Source organism: Melopsittacus undulatus, chromosome 5 (genome assembly GCF_012275295.1).
Source record: "Melopsittacus undulatus isolate bMelUnd1 chromosome 5, bMelUnd1.mat.Z, whole genome shotgun sequence".
NCBI lineage: Eukaryota > Metazoa > Chordata > Aves > Psittaciformes > Psittaculidae > Melopsittacus > Melopsittacus undulatus.
Window position 1 is genome coordinate 46,289,189 of NC_047531.1, and position 18,384 is coordinate 46,307,572.

The window sequence follows — 18,384 nt, forward strand, 5'->3', positions numbered from 1 at the left end:
TTAGGGACCCTGTGGTGTCAGCAACAGCCAGCAGAAGAAGCTGAAGCCCAAAGAGCAGCCAAGATTGTCTGTGGCTATAAATCTGGCTTTTTGGCACTTGGGAAAGGGACTTGTTCAACAGCTTGGAGGAATGCAAGTTTTGAATGTGTGAAGGGACAGAACTTCATGCTCTTTTCCCAGCCAGCTGCCATTTGTCAACCCATATTTCTGTGACTCACATCAGTTAGGATGACACCCCATCCCATCCCTTTCCATCCCACTCTCCGGCCTTCAGCTGTTATCTTCTGCCTGGCAGAGCTCCCTCTCTTGTGGTGAAAGCATTCCTGTCACTGAGCATCACACCGATGAGAAAATAACCCAGTGCTTTTTTTCAGCACCAGCTTATGTTGGTTTTAGAGATCTATGGAGCAGCTCTGACGTGAAACTTACCACTTATTCCTTCCTACTGGGACAGACAGACAGACAGGAGACACGGTCAACAGCAAAAGTAAGGTCTGCTGGAAAGCAGCTTCAGCTGCACTTCTTTCTATGCAGTTGCATTTTTATATCTTACCATGCATAGCACTGAGGCCTCTTGGTATCACCAGGCTGGTCTTGGTGGGATGGATGGTGATGAGAATGCACAGCTCACACTGATTGTATAAAGGAGCTGACAGGCAGTAGAGCACTGGTAGTTGCAGTAGAAAGGAACAAGGAAAGAGGCCATTTGACATGAATATTATGAAATGAAAGAAAAATCTGGTGTCAGTTCACTGTGGCTGGCATGATGGGAACACGAGGCAGAAGCCTCCTACTCTACATTCATTTTCAGCCTTGAGAACAACAGTGTGGGAGAGGGGAGGATGAGAGCCCTAGACAGATGTCTAATTAGACATTAGAGTTGTCTAACTTATTGCACCTGGCACAGCATCCAAGTTCAAGAGACAAGGAGCAGGTAAGGATTACTCTTTGTAGGTGCTTTACTCTTCTACATTGCAGGACATTGGTGGGGCAGGAGGAGGAAATATGGGTAGTGAACAGGATGTCTCTGCATTGCTGAGCTTGGAGGTTTGCTGCCAGAATAAACCCCAAGGTAACTCACAGGCTCCTCTTCCAGGGAGTGATATCGCTTCCTAAGTCACTACAGAGACAGGTTTTCCTGCTGTTGTTTCGCGTCCCACTGCTGGAGACACTGTTCTGGAAAGCTTACAACACACCTAATGCAGTAATGACAGAGTTTTGTATTGCATCAGCAAGTAGCACCAGGGGTTCTATCTCAGCTCCTGCCACTTAAAAGATGTGCCAGCTGGGCCCATGTGTTACTTGCAATGACTGACCATGTCCATCCCTTGATCGGCCTGAGGAACAAGCATAACCTGGTAGGAAGGACTGTTCTGCTTTCCCCAGCTCATCAGCAAGTGACAAGTGACCTTTGGGATGAGGAAGACCACTTCTATAGAAAGCTCTCTAGAGCATCCTTACCATCAGTCTGCCTGAACAGGCAACTGGGAAGCAGCAGTTCTAAAACCTGCACCAACAGGTAGATTTCCAGCAACATTGGCTCAAGGGCATTCAGAGTTGTGTGTGGCCAAACAGGAGTCCAACGCAGTGTGGGATTGCTCAATGACACAGGTCCTTTCACCCCTGAAATTATTAAGGGAAGGCAACTAATGAGACTGGTGGATTACAAAGCAGTGAACATAGGGAAGCCCTGTCTAGACACAGCCTATGCTCTCCACTGAAAGAGTATGGCCACCTTAGATCATGGGACGTGTCAATCTCCAGGTTTCCAAGGCTGTGGCAGGCATGTGGTCCCCTTGTACTGGAGTGCTGAATGGGGGCACATTGTGATTCTTCACACCTCCATTCCCAAACTCTGCAAGGGCACAAACAGGGACTGGCACTGCTCCACACTGCTCCTAGGCTCTGATCAAGGCTACTTAACAGGTAGGCCATGAAAGGACACCAAATCAGGAACATCTCCTTTTTGTGAGGGAAGGGCACCTTGTGCCAGGGCCACAATCATTGTTGTCCCTGCAGGTGGGAAATCTCTAATCTACAGCCCACTGAGACTCAATTTCCTTTTGCAACCACGCTGTGGGAATAAACTCCTTGCACACAGGCAGTGGTCATACAATAGCAGAACGCACCTGGAGGAAACAGAAACTGCATCTGAGTTGTTTCAGGTTACCTGAAACAGGTCAACTAGGGAAGCAGTTCTTGCCCCCCGAATTTTGACTGGGTCCCCCTTTCTGTGCAGCTCCTGAGGGATCCAGGCTGGAGGTTCAGCAAAGGCTGGTGAGCAGAAAGGCTGGCACAGGGCTTTGAGCAATGTGACTGACAATGTTGTCCATTTAAAGGACTGATTTCACCCGTAACAAGTGAAGAGAGCACCTCTGTGCTCAGCAATATCCTGTTTACAGAATGGAAGCTGCTAGGTGCTGGAGCTGCACATCTAGCAAGCTAAATCACGGGGCAGAACAACCTGGATCATTGCAGGCTACCCTGTGACCTGGGAATGTTTCTGGCATCACGTTTCCCTTGTCTCCATGCTGAAGGCACACAGAGCTAACGGTGCTTTGCTGTTGTGATATACTGGAGCTACAAAGACCAGGATAACTCTCTAAGTTGGTGGAGTTCTTAATGGCTTTTAATAGCTCTCAGCAGGTTCAGCTGTTCAGTACCTCGCAGGGATTATACAGACTGCCAAGATAGCCTGTCTGCCAGGAGCACTTCCAAGACATTATCCACACAAAATTCCCAGGCAGGCAGAGCCCAACAACACAGCGGCAGCTCCGGGATGTGCACAGCCATGCAAGCGTCCTGGGTTGCCTGGTGAGGTGGTTGGGCTCAGAGTTCATAGAGCAAATGAGTCAGCAATAAGGAACGAAGAAATAGGTATGGCATGAGGATGGCAAAGGGGTACCTGAAAGCCCATGTTACAGAGTGGAGGGGTAAGGAGTGAGGAGAAGGAAGCTGTGCTGCAGATGAGGGACTTCTCCCCACACGCTGCTGCTTCCCAGGGCAGGCAGCAGCAGGCTGCTCCTCCTCGCCTCCTCCTGCTGCGGGACAGGGTGGCGCCAGAGCCGCCTGCCTTGGCAAAGGGGGACTCCCACATCAGGTTAGGCAAGTATCGGGCAGGTTACTGGGATCATGATCCTCTTTGGAGGCACTTTCCCATGCAAGAAAACCTCTTGCCAGTCCCAACACCTTCCAGATCCTCCCAGTTCTCTTACCATGCCATGTGGCTGAGCACTAGCAGCTTCCCAGCCAGGATGATCATTAGTTCCTCATAGTAAAGGCATCTGCTCACCGATTAATATCTTTGTGTCCATTTGTTGTTTTCCTGAAGTGTCAGTTGCTTGATCAGCTTGATAAACTATGATGAAACGTCTGGCTTGGTAGGTGAGGGGAGAGCAGCGGACAACTGCTACCCTGACTTCAAGTAAGGTCTTTGACACTGTCCCCTATAATATCCTCATAGAGAAGACAATGGAAGTATGGGCTGTGGGAGGAAACATTGGGGTGGACTGAAAAGTGGCTGAAGAGCTGTGCCCAGATGATGGTAATCAGTGGCACAAAGCCTAGACGGAGGCCAGTAACGAGTGGTGTCTCTCAGGGGTCAATACTGGGTCTGATCCTCTTTAGCATCTTCATTGATTATCTGGATGATGAGGAGGAGTATATCCTCAGCAAGTTTGCTGATGACACAAAACTGGGAGGAGTGGCTGATACACCAGAGGGTCGTGCTGCCATTCAGAGGGACTCTTAACAGGCTGGAGAAATGGGCTGGCAGGAGCCTCATAGTGTTCATAGTGAGAACTGTGAAGGAATAATCTAGGGGTAAGTCTATGGAAGGGTCACAAAGATGAGTAAGGAACTGAAGCATCTCTTCTATGAGGACACACTGAGAGCTGGGACTGGATAAGAGAAGGCTCTGGGGGACCTTGTCAATGTATGTAAATATCTAAGGGGAAGGTGCAAAGAAGATGGAACCAGGTTCTTCCCAGTGGTGCCCAGGAACAGGATCATAGGCATTGAATACAAGCTGCAATAAAAGAGGCTCCCTCTAGACATCAGGAAATACTTTATTACTGTGAGGGTGACTGAGCACTGGCCTAGCTACTCAGAGAGTTTGTGTTGTTGAGTATCTTCATCCTTGGAGAGAGCCAAACACTGTCTGGACATGGACCTGGGCTGCTGCTGCAGGAAGCACTGCTTGAGCAGGGGGCTGGACCAGATGACCTCCAGAGGTCCCTTCCAACCTCAACCATTCTGTGATTCTGTGCAAGGGAATAATGTGGAATGCTTGAGAAGGAACATAGGAAGCACCTATGAGAAAGAAAACCTACTTGGCTGCCTCGCCATTTGGGATCCAAAGGATGAACTCCAAAATCTCTTTGGAGAGAGCCTGAACATGGGCTGTAACGCTCAGATGAGTTTCTGGGTTCCCTTCTGTTTCTGGTGTGCCAGCCTGGGAGACCATAGCCTCCAACCTCTTGAGTGCTGGCTGAGAGAGCTGGAAAGAATGGAACATTCATCCTTGAGTACCTTAGAAAAAAGAGGGAATCTCCTGGGGATGCTCTTGCTGTGCACTGTCTCCTCTGTACACACTTGCTTAACCAACTCAGTCTATCCTGAGCTGTACTGAGCATTCCCATCTGTGGCCACAAGTCAACAACAGGGCTCCGAGTTTCAGCCTGATATAAGATCTGAGAGCTCTGAAAAATAAATCAGGGTCTGAGTTTCTCTAGTTCAGCAGCCAGGGTTAGCAGACACATTAGGTCTCAATCTTGCTCTGGCTGATGATGCAAGTGTTGGTCAGACATTCATTAAGAGAGCACCAGTGCTCTGGTTGTCTAATTGAAGATAGGACAGACAAAAAGGAGAGAAAGTTGCACATGAAGGGACTGATTAACATAAAGGGCAGTCTTTCAAGAGCTTTTTGGGTCAGCTTTTGTTTTAGAGGGCTGTTTCCTAAGTTACTGGGGAGTTGGGGGAGAAGACTCTCAGTAGCTGGAATTGTCCTAGGGCCAGTAAGTTGCATCTAATTCTACCATGAGCTGACACAGCACTAATGTACACTGAGATCAGTTCTTGAACTCACAAGCTGACCTCTCAAGGAGATGTGACGCTTGGTCACTATCAACAGCTGTTAAAGGGGTCTGACAGAAAAACGGGAGGATGTGGCTCCCATATGAAGAAGGGAGGCAAAATGCATTCCCAAGCTGTTTCCTCCTTCCTGCCTGGGATCACAACCAAACCCAGGATGAGGACACAAAGGATGGCAATCTACAGCCCAGTAAGGGTTACTTGCAGGGGTACAGCAACACTCCCATCTCCTTCTCTCAAAGTTTAGTGTACTTTAGAAGGGCCACAGCAAGACCTGATTTAGACAGTTCTCAGCCTTCTGCAAGCTACATGACAGAGGTGGCACCTCACCCCTGCTCTAGTGGAGCTGGACACCACTGTGCAGGGCCACATAGGGTCCTCCTGATTAGCACTGGGCACACTTGAGGCACAGCACAAGAACTCACCATTCCCCAGCAAGCAATCACCCATGCTATGAACTGGGTGGCAAAGATCACCTCACTTGCTGCTCCAATATGCCTGACCAGACCCCATGCCCTATCCCATAGCCCCACCAGCCACCTCCACCCTCCACTCCAGTTCCAGATCCCAGTAGAGAGCAGCAAAGAGCAGCTTGAATATGCTGTCCACAAAACACGGTCCACCTCTCTTGCAGACTCAGCAGCACCCCCTTGAGTGAGTCTTGCCACATCCTCATTTTCGAGGGCTCAAAGATACCTAAAGCTATTATCACCTTGATGAGACCACAAACGATTACAGGAGATTATTTCCAGCCCACGCTCACACTTTATTATATACAGAGACACGGTGAGTGTAAGGACATTAACATGGGACGTGGACAGTAAAGGAGGCTCAAAGGCACTGCCTCCTGTCCCCTTGGTGCAACCAGTCAGCATACTTCATACAAATAATACAGTATTCAAACAATAAGTAAGTTTAATAAATAAGATCAATAAATAAATTAAAAAGACAAAGCAGCAAAGAATGGATTTGAGGGCTGTGACACATCCACAGCAGTGACAATACCACCACTGTGACAATACCAGCACCACCTCACCTGCACACCAGCAGCTGCAGAACAGACCTCCAGCAGCCCTTTTCTCCCACTGAACTACAGCAAAATCCAACTGAGGAGAGAGCACTGGGTACAGTCCAATATTTCTGTGCTGTTGTGGTCTAGGAACCCTCTCTCCTTCCCAAGCCCCTTCAGTAAAGGTGCTTGAAAACCAGGTACAACCGCAGCCCCGCTGTGTGCAATCACAGCTTGTCAGTTTGGCACAAAAAAAAACCCCTCAATCAGTCTCTTCCCTTCCCATAGTCCCTCAGACAGACACTGGCACAGTTATTAACTGAGTTGGGGCAGGGGGACAGCGAAGGAAACATCTCTAAGGAATGGGGGAGAGATGAGACAATGCTCCCTTTCACTCATGGGAAGCACAGATACTCTCAGTCATTGCTCCAGCACACTCCTTCCACATGCCCTGGCACTGATAGAGACCTAGTAAGTGACATCCCTGGGGAGGAGGGGCTTACTACAAGGACCTCAAGGATGCAGCTCAGAAGAGTTATGAGCAAAAGGACAGCAGTAAAAGGCCGCCACTGGTTACCTAAGAGAAAAACAGTAAGACACCCAGTCCCTAACCCCTGCAGGGGGTGAAGCCACAGAGTCAAACTGATGTGACCCCCATGTTGGGCTCAAGGCCTCCAGCTCTCTCCCAGAGACACTGGCAGCTGGCATATAAGGGAGATAAAGACTCTGCTCATCATGGATAGCTCTCAGCAGAAAGAAGACAACTTGAACCCTGGTCCCTCCTGCCAAGCCCCTCATTTTGCCCCCCAGAGAAGGGCACTGGAATGTGAAGAAACCAGGAACTGAGGAAATAGGGCAGTGAGAGAGAAATAGGAACAGTTGGAGATCTGGGATGCGGAACCTGACCCATCTGCCCCCACATATACAGGCTGCTACTCATCCAGACCTGGTATCAAGTCTGCAATGCTGTCCACATAGTAATTGGGCACCATATCCTTGGCAGCGGCGCTGTCACTGGCCATGTAGGCCTGCGCCTCTTCCAGGCGGGAGACACCCGTCAGGGTGAGGATGGTGGAGAGGCCGCAGTTCTTGCCAAAGAGGATATCTGTTTCCAGACGGTCTCCCACCATGAGGGTGCGGGACGGGTCGACGCCGAAACGCTCCACGATGCAATCAAACATGTACGTGTTCGGTTTGCCAACCACTAGTGCCTTGCGGCCTGAAGCCGTTTCCACCGCGGCTGTGAGGCTGCCAGTCCCTGGAGAGAAGAGGGAGGAGAAAAAGACGTAGCCACGGGCTAACCGCCTGCGGGAAGCTCAGCACCCAGGGCCCCACCAGGGGCAGGGATGCTGACAGGGATGGATGAAGCATCCTGATGCGCAGGGAACCTCCTCACCCGTGCCTGGGACGGTGAATCCCAACCCAGGCCAACCCCGCACCCCCCGGGGCAGCAAGGGAGGGAGAGGGGCCCGGGGGCTCACCGGGGGTGCGCTGCCCGTCGCTAAGCGGGTGCCAGGGGTCGGGGTCGGTGGCCACCAGGAGGCACTGCGGGTCGCGCAGGTAGCCGCAGGCCTGCGCCAGCTTCGCGAAGGTAAACTGGTCGTCGTAGCCCACGAGCACGGCCCGCACCGGCTCGGCGGTCGCCACCTCGCCCTCTCCCGCCAGGCGCAGGCCGGCGTCGCGCACCTCTCCGCGCAGCCCCTCCCCGCCCAGCACGAAGACGCGGCCGCCCGAGTCCCCGCTGCCCACGCCGCCGCCGCCGAGGAGGCGCTGGCGGAGGAAGAGCGCGGAGCAGAGCGCGGAGCTGAAGACGTGCTCGGCGCGGACGCCGCGGAAGCCGAGGCGGCTGAAGCGCCGCTCCAGCTCGGCCACGGAGCGGCGGCTGTTGTTGCTGACGAAGAGGGCGGCCTTGCCGCTGCGCCGCAGCCGCTCCAGCAGCTCGGGGGCGCCGGGCACGGCGCGCTCGCCCGCCCACAGCACGCCATCGCAGTCGAAGAGCAGCCCCTGCGCCGGGCCCAGCACCTCCCGCAGCCCCGCGCCGCTCAGCCGCCGGCAGCTCGCCATAGCGCCGTTGCACCGCCCGCCGGGCCGCCGGCCGGCCGCAGCGTCCCGCCCCGCTCCGCGGGCCCGCCAATCAATGTCCCCCGGCAGCCGCCGCCACCAATGGGAGGCGGGGAGCGCGCTGAGCGGCAGCCCCGCTGCCTGTCGCTTTCGAGGGGAAGGGGCGGGGCCGAAGTGACAGCCACGCAGACCTATCAGCTGCCGAGGGAGGCGGTGGGAGGCGGGACAAAGCCTAAACGCTCTTGTCGATTGGTTAAAGTCACCTTCCTCGGCCACCCAGGGAGGCCTGGCGGCGGCAGCGCGCCCCCTGCTGCCCGGCGGTGCTTGCGGGGCGGCGGAGCCGCTATTGCTCGTTGGCCGGGTGTCTCCGGCGCTTGAGGGATCCGGCCGCCATCCAGCTCGGGACCGAGCTGCCCCTGTCCGCCTTGGCGTCCCTGCTGAATTCCACTTCCCCCCTCCCGTCTGCAGCCTGCGGGAGCAGCGCCTCCAGTCGCTTGCACTGCTGAGCCCTGTTCATACCTGCCTGTGACTTGTGACACCAGCTCCCTAAATAACATCGTTGCAAAATATACATATATTTATATATATATATGTGTGTGTGTGTGTTCCTGAGGCAACACATTTTATGGCACAATGGGGCAGAAGGGGCTGTGATGAGTGCTGTGTGCCTGCAGAAGAACCTGCCCATGCCAGCCCCAGAACTGCCCTCCTGCAATCCATCCCCTGCCCTTCCAGGTCCCCATGGAGACCTGAGCAGAACCCGGAGTCCCTCAGCAATGGCTGGGCCCAGCACGGACATGGTGGTGCAGGGAAGGAGGCTGTGGAGACGGGAGAGTAAGGGGAGGCAGGAGATAAGCCAGATGGAGGAGCTGGAGAGGCACCTCAGGCCACCCCGGTGTTTCCACAGTGCTCGCTGGGTCCCGGGGCGCACTGCACCCCATCCTGTTCCCTGCTCAGTTCTGCATGGGCAATGTGGTCAGGGGGCTCCTACCCTCAGGCATCGGCTGCCCCTCATCCACGGTTCTGGGGCCACAGTCCACGGTGATCGCTGCATTGGCCTCGCTGGCCTGAGGCGTGGTGGACAGTGATGGGGCATCGTGGCTATGGCGGCTTGCTGGCTGTGGTGGGAGCGGCGGTGGGACGGAGGGGGCTCGGCTGGGTGCCCCCACCATCCGTCGTGGCAGGGCTTTGGGGCCGGCTGCCTGCTTGGGGGCTGTGCTGCGGGGCTGGGCCACAGGTGGGGGAGCCATCATGGGTCGGGCTGGAGCCGGACGCTTGCCTGGAAAGAAAGCCGAGGTGGGATAGGGTCTTCTCTGCTGGGGTCTGTCCCCAGGGCAGAGGGTCTGTGGTGTCAGATGTGGGTTACAGAGGAGCTGTGGGACAAACTGCCCCTTGCGCAGCTCCCATACTGGAGACCCAACAGCTTTTGAGAACATTATCCATCCTCCTTTCTTCACAAGAGGCTATGAGCTTTGACCCCTCTTACACAGGACACTGGAGGACTTACCATACCCATCCCACAGTCCCACCTTGTCTGGGGCTGGAGCACACAATAAAGGGCTGGATCCTGACCATGCTGCCCCAACCAGATGCCCTGACTTTCCTTTGGTGGCAGGGACATCCCCAGCACCCTCTCATGCAGGATGAAGGCAAAGCAGAGGAGGTGGCATTGCAGGGTGTCACTTCCCAAGCACTGTGCCATGAGGGGCACCCTGACCTTTGCACGCAGTGTCATCAGTCAGCGTTGGAACTGGTGGCTCTGCTTCTTCAGGAGATGGACTGGTCACTGCTGGGGATGAACTGGGCTCAGGATCCCTCGAGGTGCTGTGCAGAGAATGGGGCAAGTCAGACTTTGGCTGGGCACAGTGGGCTTGGTGTGGGGTGGGATATGGGAGGACATGGGGAGAGCCGGGACAGCCCCTAGCTCCCACCAGACTTACACCTCTCCATCTGGGAGAGTGGGGGTGCTGGCTGGAGTGACATCAAGGGCCAACTCTTCCCCTGGGATGGCCTCACTGAGTCTGCTGTTTGCAGGCGGCATGAACATGCCCGACACATTGAAATCTACCTCTGGGTGGAGAGAAAGGAGGAGATGCCATGAGGAGGGGTTTGCTGCCCAGCGCTTCCCCTGATGACCCCATGGAGGCAGACTGGTGCAGCCCCCCCACTTCCCTCCCTCTGGGGAAGGAGTGTCCCCTTCTCTTCCTCCTCCCTTCACCCTGGGCTGTCACCCCCCCAGGGGAGGCCCTGGCCCTACCTCCAGGGAAGAGGGTATCTGCGTTCTGGATGAGGGCTTCAACCACACTGACCACCTGGATGGAGGAGACCGAGGCCAAGTCCAGCTGCATTGGGTCTCTGAGAGACAGAAGTGGGGGGAGGCATCAGAAAAAGGATCTTGGGCCATTAACCCTTCTGATGTTCATTCCTGAGGGGGATGGTAGGGCAGTAGATGGGCCTTGTTCCCTGTCCTGGAATCGCTGGAATTGGTGTTGGAAGCCATCCATGTCATAGGTTTTCCAGGTCTCAGCCACCCTCTGTGTTACTTTGCAGTGTGGCCAAGAGGACGCGTGCTTGGTGAAGGGACGTGCCAGTCAGGGACCATGGGGACAAGGGGCAGGACTTGAGGATGGAGGTGCTTCAGACCAGCCTGAAGGCTGCTGGATCAGCCTTTTCCATGGTGTTTGCTCTCAAGGCACCCCAGCCAGCGCCAGGGCACTGCCACCCACCCTCCAAGCAAGGTCTTACCCTGTGCTCTGCTGTGACCACAGCAGGTTGGGGCCCAGCACGATGGCGATATTGCTGGGGGTCATTTTGTTCACCTCCTGGTGTTCGGCCAGCTTGGCTAAGAACTTGATCAGATACCTGTGGGTAAAAGGAGGTCAGGCAGGCGGTATGCATGGGATGGGGAAGGAAGAGCTGCCCCAGCGGTTGCTGAAGGAGCCCTGTCCTCGCAAAACACCTCAGGTTGTTGTAGCTCTCATGGGGCAGGCGGCTGCAGGTGTCCCGCAGGCTCTGTATGCGGCTCTCATCGTCCTTTAAGCTGCAAGAAAGAAGGAGGAGTGGAGAGCTCAGCCTGCTCCCTATGGCAGAGAGGGACAATGTGCAAGGGAATATGGTCAGTGTCAGCCACCCTGTGCAAGCCGTGGCCCTGGGGATGGGGAAGCCCTGCTGCTGTCCTTACTGGGCAGCTAAGCAGCATCCAGAGAGGACAAAATCATACCACAAAAGCTCAGAGGGTTTCATATGATACAAACACAGCTTCTGGGTGGGCCCAGGGGCGAGCACCCTATTTCACTGTGACTATGGGGCTCATTGGCATGGAGTTGATCCCTTCAGAAAAACACTCTCCCCTTTTCCATGGCTTTTTTGCAGTGTTTCCTTCACCACCCCTTCCATCCCAAAAGCAAGAGGCCAAACTGGGCACTGGTCATGGGGCTCACATCATTGAGGTCAAGCGGGTCTTCACACAATATACTGTTTCTACAATATAAAGGGTTGCAGCCTTTCTCCTCACGCTTTTATTGCTGTTCCCCAAGATTTTGGGCTGTGCGGATTTCTGCTGAGCATGGGACAGACCAGGTGCTGTGTCTCTCCCCACATGGCAAATGAGGCCGGGCAGCCCTGCTTGGAGTGCTGAGAGGGATGGAGGGGGGTGAGTTGGGTTTATTTGAGCCTTGCCAGGCTTTTCTGCCCCAAAGCCTGCACCTACCTGGCCACCTGGAGCCACTCGTCATAGAGCTCGAAGGTCATCAAAGGCTGGGGCAGCTCCCGCAGGTAGGACTTCAGTGCACCTGAGAGAGGATGGGGAGCAACAGGGGTGATGGCGCTGGGGGACAGCAGGGACTGCCCGGTCATGTCTCCCCGTGCTGCACTGCTGGCACCCACCGGCCACGGCGTGGGGGTCTGAGTAAAACTCTTCCAGCGTATTGGAGCCACTGGCGAGGCTGCTCTTCAGCTTCCTCAGCACTGAGGCACCAGCTGCCAGCCGGAAGAGGCCCTGGAGATGGGGTGAAGAGGGAAGGGATGTGGGGGGCTGCATTTGGGGAGGGAGGTGGGAGGTCAGGAGTGCTGCCTACCTCCTCCCTCATGCCAGAGGCCAGCAGCATCATGACACACGCTTCGATGGGCAGTGCGATCTCCCGGCCCAAGCTTTTGAGGTGTGTCTCTAGGGGCACACCGTAGTACCCCACCACTGGGGTGTCTGCAATGAAGGAGGGCTCTGGAAGAGAGAGGTGAATGTCAGGAGGGATGGTGGCCTCTGGGGCCATCTGGCATCCAGCCACAGTGACATCTCCCTCTGACCGAGGGCGGAGGCAGAGGCAGCATCTCCATGGTGTGGTTCCTAACCCACCAACCCGATGTAGGAGGCAGCAGCAGGCACAGTGAGGGAAAACCTGCCTTTCCCAGCCTCACAAGCCACATTTGCATCCCCCTGGGCCCTGCTACACTCCTCCCCGGGCTGCATGGAGAGCCAGTGGGTACCTGTCTGGCTGTGGCTTTCCTTCAGTTCTGCCAGAGCCGAGTCCAAAGATCCGAGGGACTGCCGGTGGTATTGAGCTTGGATTTCCAGCAGCTGCCGGGCATGGGACAGGCGAACAGTGCTTTTCTTGGCATCAGCCCCTCTCAGAGAGACCCCCCACCAGGAATTGTGCCCACATGCAGACAGGACAAAGGGGGAGCTGCAAGGGGAGCCCCCTTGTGGTCATTGGACCATGTCTGTAGTGGTGGGTAAAGGGCAAACTGGAGAGGGAGGGTCATCAGGACAAGCAGATGGTGCTAGTGATGGCATTAACCTGCAGCGCATGGAGCAGGGATAGCTTTAGGCATTTGCTGGTGCCTGGGGCTGTCCCTTGCCCTAAACAGAGGGCTTAATGTGGATGGTGACAAGGCATGGCTCGGACATACTCCGAGAGACATTCACATGCTAGGAGGAGTGTGAGAGAGGACTTACTTTGATGAAGTAGCTGGCATAGCTGTCCTCTTTGGTGGAGAAGTGGTACAGGTCAGCCATGTACTCATCCTGGGAAGGGAGACAGAGAGAAGAGCAACCTTCCACCCGCTCCCTGGCACCTGAGGAAGAGGGGACACCCTCACAAAACCCTCCCGTCCAGGCTGTGAGTTGTTCACACTGGGTTTCTGGGTGCAGTGGGGAAGCAGGTTGGGAGCATGGGGGCATTTCTCTCTGCCTTCATTGCTTGCATTTCCATAGTGGCAGTGATCTCTCCTACAACGAAGGTACTCACACAAGCATCTCAGGACAGGATGTCCCTGCACCTCCAGCTCCAATGAGCCCATGACTCTGCCAGAGAAGGCACTGGGCTTTTCAGGGAAATATGGAGTAAGTTGATGTGGAAGTCCCCAGCCACTCAGAACAGATCCCAGCTCAGTTGGTTCCTACCCCAAGGGGACCCCATAAGCTCCTTGCTGTAGCCCCTGGAGCCTCCTCTCTGCAGAAGCTTGTGCTTTGAACCCTTAACTCCACTTCTTCCGTGGGCTTGGGGTATCCCCCTGTTTCTGCTCCTTGAGGGACTGGTTTGCTTGCGGAGGGCAGGACATACTGTCTGGCTGCATCCATCTCAGGATAGGGTCACTTTGGAGGGAATCCGTGAAGGGGAACAAGTCTGCAGGTGCCTCGTGAGGGAGAGCAAGTGAGGTCTTACCTTGCACTGCTCCACCTTCCTCTTCACCTCCTCCTCCTCCTCCTTCAAGATCTCCAGTTTGTTGGCAGCAGAAGATGCCCCTGGGCCAGCACCAGTGCCAGCACTGATACTGGAGCTCTTGGCAGCTTGGTTCAGCCTTCAGAATGGGAGAGAAGAGTCACACCTACAGCCTCAGTGCCAGGGACATGGGGTGGGATGGATGTGCAGGGGGTGGGATGGATCATGAGGAGGACAGCAAGTCCAGGTACTGCCCTGCAGTGCTTTCCCTAGGCCAGTACCTCTCATTTCCCTCACCCAGAGGATGGTGCTGCACAAAAGGGTGCGACCTGGTTAGGTTGGGGGGCATTCAGCAAGGCTGACTGAAACACCCAAGCCTGCAGGACCTTCCCAAGCCCCATTCCTGAGATGAGCCCCATCATGACTCATGATGTGGAAATGACCCACAGCTGTGCTGCTCTTCCAGAGAAACCTGGCATGGCACTTGGAAATTTGCTTCCCAGAGCATTGTCTCCCATCCTGGGTGCCTGGATGCCATAGCACCCTGGCCATAGTGTGCCCCATACCGGCTCTTGATTGTGTTCCAGTCAGAAATCAGCTTCTGGAGGGTCTTCTTGCGCTTCAAGATGATGGGAAGCTCCTCCTGGGGAGAGATGGACCAGAGTGAGTAGGGAAGGCTTGGGGATGTGGGAAGGGGTGATGGGATGGGAAAACAGAGCCAGGAGGGCATCCAGGCCTACCTCACTGAGCTTGTTGAGTGGCTGCAGCACATCGCGCTCCAGGATGATCTCAAACTCAGCCAGGATTTTGGCCAGTGAGCTCTCTATGCAGCAGCCCATCTCCAGGGCTCTCCTGTGTAGGAAAGACTGTGGGCTGGAACCATGCCACTCTCTGACTCAACAGCCCCCTCCATACCAGTAGTCCTGTGGGACCCTGAGCCAGCCCCAGCTGAAGGTGCTGTCTGTCCCCTCTCCCACTCCAGTACCAGTATTTTCTCTGAGGACAGGGTTTGACAGCTCAGCTTGACCATGGGAGTCCCCAAATCAAAACAATGGCACTGACAGCGTGTTTTGGGGTCGCCCCTGGCACTTTACACCATTGGCACTTACCCAAGGCTAGACTCTGTGTCCAGTTCCTTGAAGCTCTCAGCCATCGTTGTGGATAGAGCCATCAAAGGCAGCTTCTTCTGCACAGAGACAAGGTTTTGGGAAAGGGATGGTGAGCTGGCATGTGGCAGCCCATGAAGCATGCCACCGTGGCATGGCAGCAAGTGGACGAACCCTTCACTGGATCCCCACATCTTCCCCTGGCCTACCCATCCCCACCGGCCCTGGGGCCTGAGGAAGGGCCCTTTGGATGTTCCTTCATCCAAAGCCAGGATCCAGTTAGCTGAACAATGCACCAAAGCTCTATAGCTGGTTAGAAAACCTCCAGCCTTCTCTCCAATAGACCCATGAAGAAGACTGTGACAATGCACAGCCCACACTGCCATGGCTTCAAATGTACGAAGCAGTTTAACCACCAAGAATAGTAAAGCCAAGCTGGCGCTTGTCAGGTTGCCAAGAAAAGTGGAGCTCACAGAATCATGGGGGGGGCTAAGGAAAGTGCGGGCTGAGGTGGAGGATGCTACTCACCACTCGCTTGTCCATCTCGGAGCCGCACTGCCCCTGCAGGCAGGCTTGCAGCCTCTTGGACACGCTGTGAGCTGCTCGCTTGGCTGGCTCAATTCTCTGTTCAATCTGCAGGCAGAAAGATGGGACTGGGGAAGCCCTTTTGCCAACCATGGGCTGGGCTTCCCAAGGCCATCTCTTCCCCAACACCCAGCTCTGGCTTGAGTGGCCCAAACAGCATCCTGCTGCAGCACAGATCATCCCTGGTCCAGCAAAAAGAGAGGACAGCTCCTGGTCAGGATTCATCCCTCTGTGAGTGGCTGGGGAAGCCTTTTCCCATAGCAGGAGCCTGCTGTGGTCCTGGAGCTGCCCTCTGGCACATGGGCAGATCCCAGCCCCACGACTTGGATGTGCTGGCAGGACAAACCGCAGGCAGGTCCCACACCCAGACACAAGCAGGCACACGCCTGCCGGCCCTGCCGCACCTCACCTGCAGCAGATCAGCTGGCAGCAACTCCGTCGCTTCTTGGGCTCTGCCGAGGAAGCAGAAAGAGCCATCAGCAGATGGGGTGACCTCCATCTGCCACTCTTTGGGAGCGGGAGACACGGGCTGTAGCCTGGACCATCGTACACAAGGCGATGGGTGAAATGAATCCAGGGGGATGCAGCCGGAACAGGGCAAGGCAGCCAACCTTGCTGTCTGGTGGACACCCATCAGACACAGCTTCCAGGTCAGAGCACCATAGTCAAAATGTCCAGATGGAGACAGGGGCAGTGGGGCCATGGTGGCGGTGGGAAGTTTGATAGTAAAGTCTTCTAATCCTGACCACTGCCCTGAAACCAAATCCAGGGCAGTGCTCTGGAGCCTGCACATGTATTTGCAGGCCATGGTAGCCACCAGCTGTGGGTTCACCAGTGCCAAAACAAGGATATCTTTGTGACCAAGCTGTGGCTTGAGACCAACAGAAGCCTTTCCAGAAACACCTACATGAAACCAGCTTTCTGCTTGGTTTTGCAGCAGGAATCGGGGAGTGAAATTTCTGTTTTGCAGCAAATTCTGCTCAAAACCAGATTCAAATCCCACCAGCTGCCATCACTACCAAACCTCCTTGTAGAGGAAACCTCACTTCATGGCCCGCTGCCATTGCCATGCCCCAGGAAGCCCATTTGCTTTCCCTCTGATGCTGCTTTTTCCCCAGTTCATGTTTCTCTCTTTTTACCACCCAGTGGGGGACGATGCTGTGGAGCTGCAGGAAACGGAGGTGGCTTGGTTAAAGGCAAGCAAAATCACGTGAGACCGCAGCCTGCAAAGGAGAGGCTCTGCGGCGGGTGAAGAACTTGCTTTAGGACAGGACAGGCTGCTTGAGACCTCCTGCCTGCCTGGCACTAGCGAAAAGGAGGTGAATCTAACATGGAGATGAGACATCTTGAGAGGGGAGGGATGGGAAAGGGGATCATGGTCCCCATGGGAAATGCAAGAAGAGCAAGAGGCCACCAGGATGTAGAAGCTGCTTCCCTGTGGCTGGTCTGCTGGGCTGGCTGAAGGACCAGTGCAGTGGTGCAGGGGACATGGTTGGTCCTGCTCAGCCTCCCAGCGCTGGGGAACCTGTGGAGGTGGCTGTAAGAAAGGAGCAGTGAGGGGGCTGGGAAGGGAGGGCCCAGCCCTGTAATTTCAGTTCTGGGTTTTGCAAGGGGAGAGCTTTGGAAAGGCAACGAGAAAAATAAGGAAGAAGCAGAGGTAGGATGGGGTCCGAGGGATTTGTGTGAAGTTGTAAGATCCCTGGCCCTCTCCTCAAAGGGCATGCTAGGAAGCCCATGCTGCCAGGCTTGCTAGAAGTATGCAGAGCATCCACTGCCCGTGGGGATTCAGCAGAGAAGGCAGGTTCCTAATACCCTCCTGGTTACTACACAGCCAAGGGCATTTGGCTAGAAGGTCCTTCCCTGTTGCCCTCACATCCTAAGGAAGCCAAGCTTGGGAAAGGCCTGTTTCCAGGTAGATGTAGCATCTGGTAGTAGCTGGTCTTGGGGATCATATCACTGTTGAGCAGCACCAGTGCAGCCTTCCCATTGCCCCACGGGCACCAGGAAGCCACAGCTCCTCAGCTTATGCTGAAGATGCTCTAAACCCAGGGTCATTCCCTCTTCCCCTTTTCCCTGGCCATGGAAGGTCAGTCCAGCCCCAGCGCAAGCCCTCCAGGACCCGCATCCCGCTCCCTCCCAGCTCCTCCAGTGCAGGTAGTGCAGAAGTCCTTACCGGCTGGTGATGTTGGGATGGGACAACTGCTGCCGCATCCAATTGATCTGCTTTTTCATCATCTTGAGTGCTGGGAGGGGACCGCAAGAGCCGCTCCACTTGGCTGTACCCACTCAGCACCCTTCGGCAATGCTTGGCATCAGAGGCTGATGGCCCCTCGGCTCCCCAGAGCTGTTCTCCCCTTGCTTTTCCCTGAGGACCTCTCCTTCCCCTGTTCCCCCTGTTTCTGGCTGGCTGGCCCCCTCCCTCGTCCCTCCCAGGGGATGCCCTGCCTGCTTTCTCTTCCCCTCCTTTGGACTCCCTTCTCTGGCTCCCTCTCTTCTTCTGAGCTTCCTTCCTCTCCGCCTGCCCCTGCGCTGCAGAGCAGGTAAGAGCAGCTCAGGGCTCCTGCTCCACTCTGTGTTCCTGTTACCACCCTGCAAGTATAAATAACTTCAGCCCAGCCTTAAAGGGGAAATATTATTACAGCAAACACATAACAAGGCAGGACAAGCACATGCGCTGCCAAGCCCAAGCAAGGGCCCACGCTCTGTTTCTTGCTCTGTCTCAACTTGGCCACTGTTTTTCCCCCTCTTGCCTTGCCCACCACTAGCCCATGTCCATGCCAGCTAGCTGTGCAGTGCACATGGAGTGTCTGATGTACACATCCTGCCCTACCTGGTCACCCAGCCTCTGCTCCATGCTCGTGGGCACAGCTCCACT

General features: G+C 55.3%; 2 protein-coding genes across 3 annotated transcripts; both read right to left on the reverse strand.

Annotated features, from left to right (window-relative positions):
• Positions 1–5,984: 5,984 nt before the first annotated feature.
• On the reverse strand, positions 5,985–8,205 carry PDXP (pyridoxal phosphatase). The gene is made up of 2 exons (XM_034063415.1): positions 7,582–8,205; positions 5,985–7,358 (listed from the first exon to the last, which is right to left on the reverse strand). Exons 1-2 carry the CDS (start codon positions 8,162–8,164, stop codon positions 7,033–7,035), a joined length of 909 nt encoding a protein of 302 aa, XP_033919306.1. The 5' UTR covers positions 8,165–8,205; the 3' UTR covers positions 5,985–7,032.
• A 558-nt stretch (positions 8,206–8,763) lies between these two features.
• On the reverse strand, positions 8,764–18,084 carry SH3BP1 (SH3 domain binding protein 1). Of its 2 annotated transcripts, XM_034062986.1 has the most exons (18): positions 17,683–18,084; positions 15,919–15,961; positions 15,453–15,557; positions 14,928–15,004; positions 14,559–14,670; positions 14,385–14,461; positions 13,822–13,957; positions 13,113–13,181; positions 12,644–12,734; positions 12,238–12,380; positions 12,047–12,158; positions 11,871–11,952; positions 11,121–11,201; positions 10,907–11,023; positions 10,419–10,516; positions 10,102–10,231; positions 9,879–9,985; positions 8,764–9,440 (listed from the first exon to the last, which is right to left on the reverse strand). In XM_034062986.1, the coding sequence occupies exons 1-18, from the start codon at positions 17,742–17,744 to the stop codon at positions 9,115–9,117; spliced, it is 1,968 nt and encodes a 655-aa protein (XP_033918877.1). In that variant the 5' UTR covers positions 17,745–18,084; the 3' UTR covers positions 8,764–9,114. The 2 variants fall into 2 exon arrangements, with proteins under 2 accessions (XP_033918877.1, XP_033918875.1); XM_034062984.1 differs by lacking the exons at positions 15,919–15,961; positions 17,683–18,084 and having other exon boundaries at positions 15,453–15,804.
• Between the last annotated feature and the right edge of the window lie 300 nt (positions 18,085–18,384).

Bases quoted from the DNA above. Each gene is read 5' to 3' on its own strand.
- PDXP (XM_034063415.1), bottom strand. From the start codon at position 8,164: ATGGCGAGCTGCCGGCGGCTGAGCGGCGCGGGGCTGCGGGAGGTGCTG. The intron at 7,359-7,581 runs GTGAGCCCCCGG...TCTTCTCTCCAG, and splicing joins CGACGGGCAGCGCACCCCCG to GGACTGGCAGCCTCACAGCC.
- SH3BP1 (XM_034062984.1), bottom strand. From the start codon at position 15,734: ATGAATCCTGACCAGGAGCTGTCCTCTCTTTTTGCTGGACCAGGGATG. The intron at 12,159-12,237 runs GTAGGCAGCACT...CCCCATCTCCAG, and splicing joins CCTCTGGCATGAGGGAGGAG to GGCCTCTTCCGGCTGGCAGC. The intron at 10,517-10,906 runs GTAAGACCTTGC...TCTGTCTCTCAG, and splicing joins TGGTCACAGCAGAGCACAGG to AGACCCAATGCAGCTGGACT.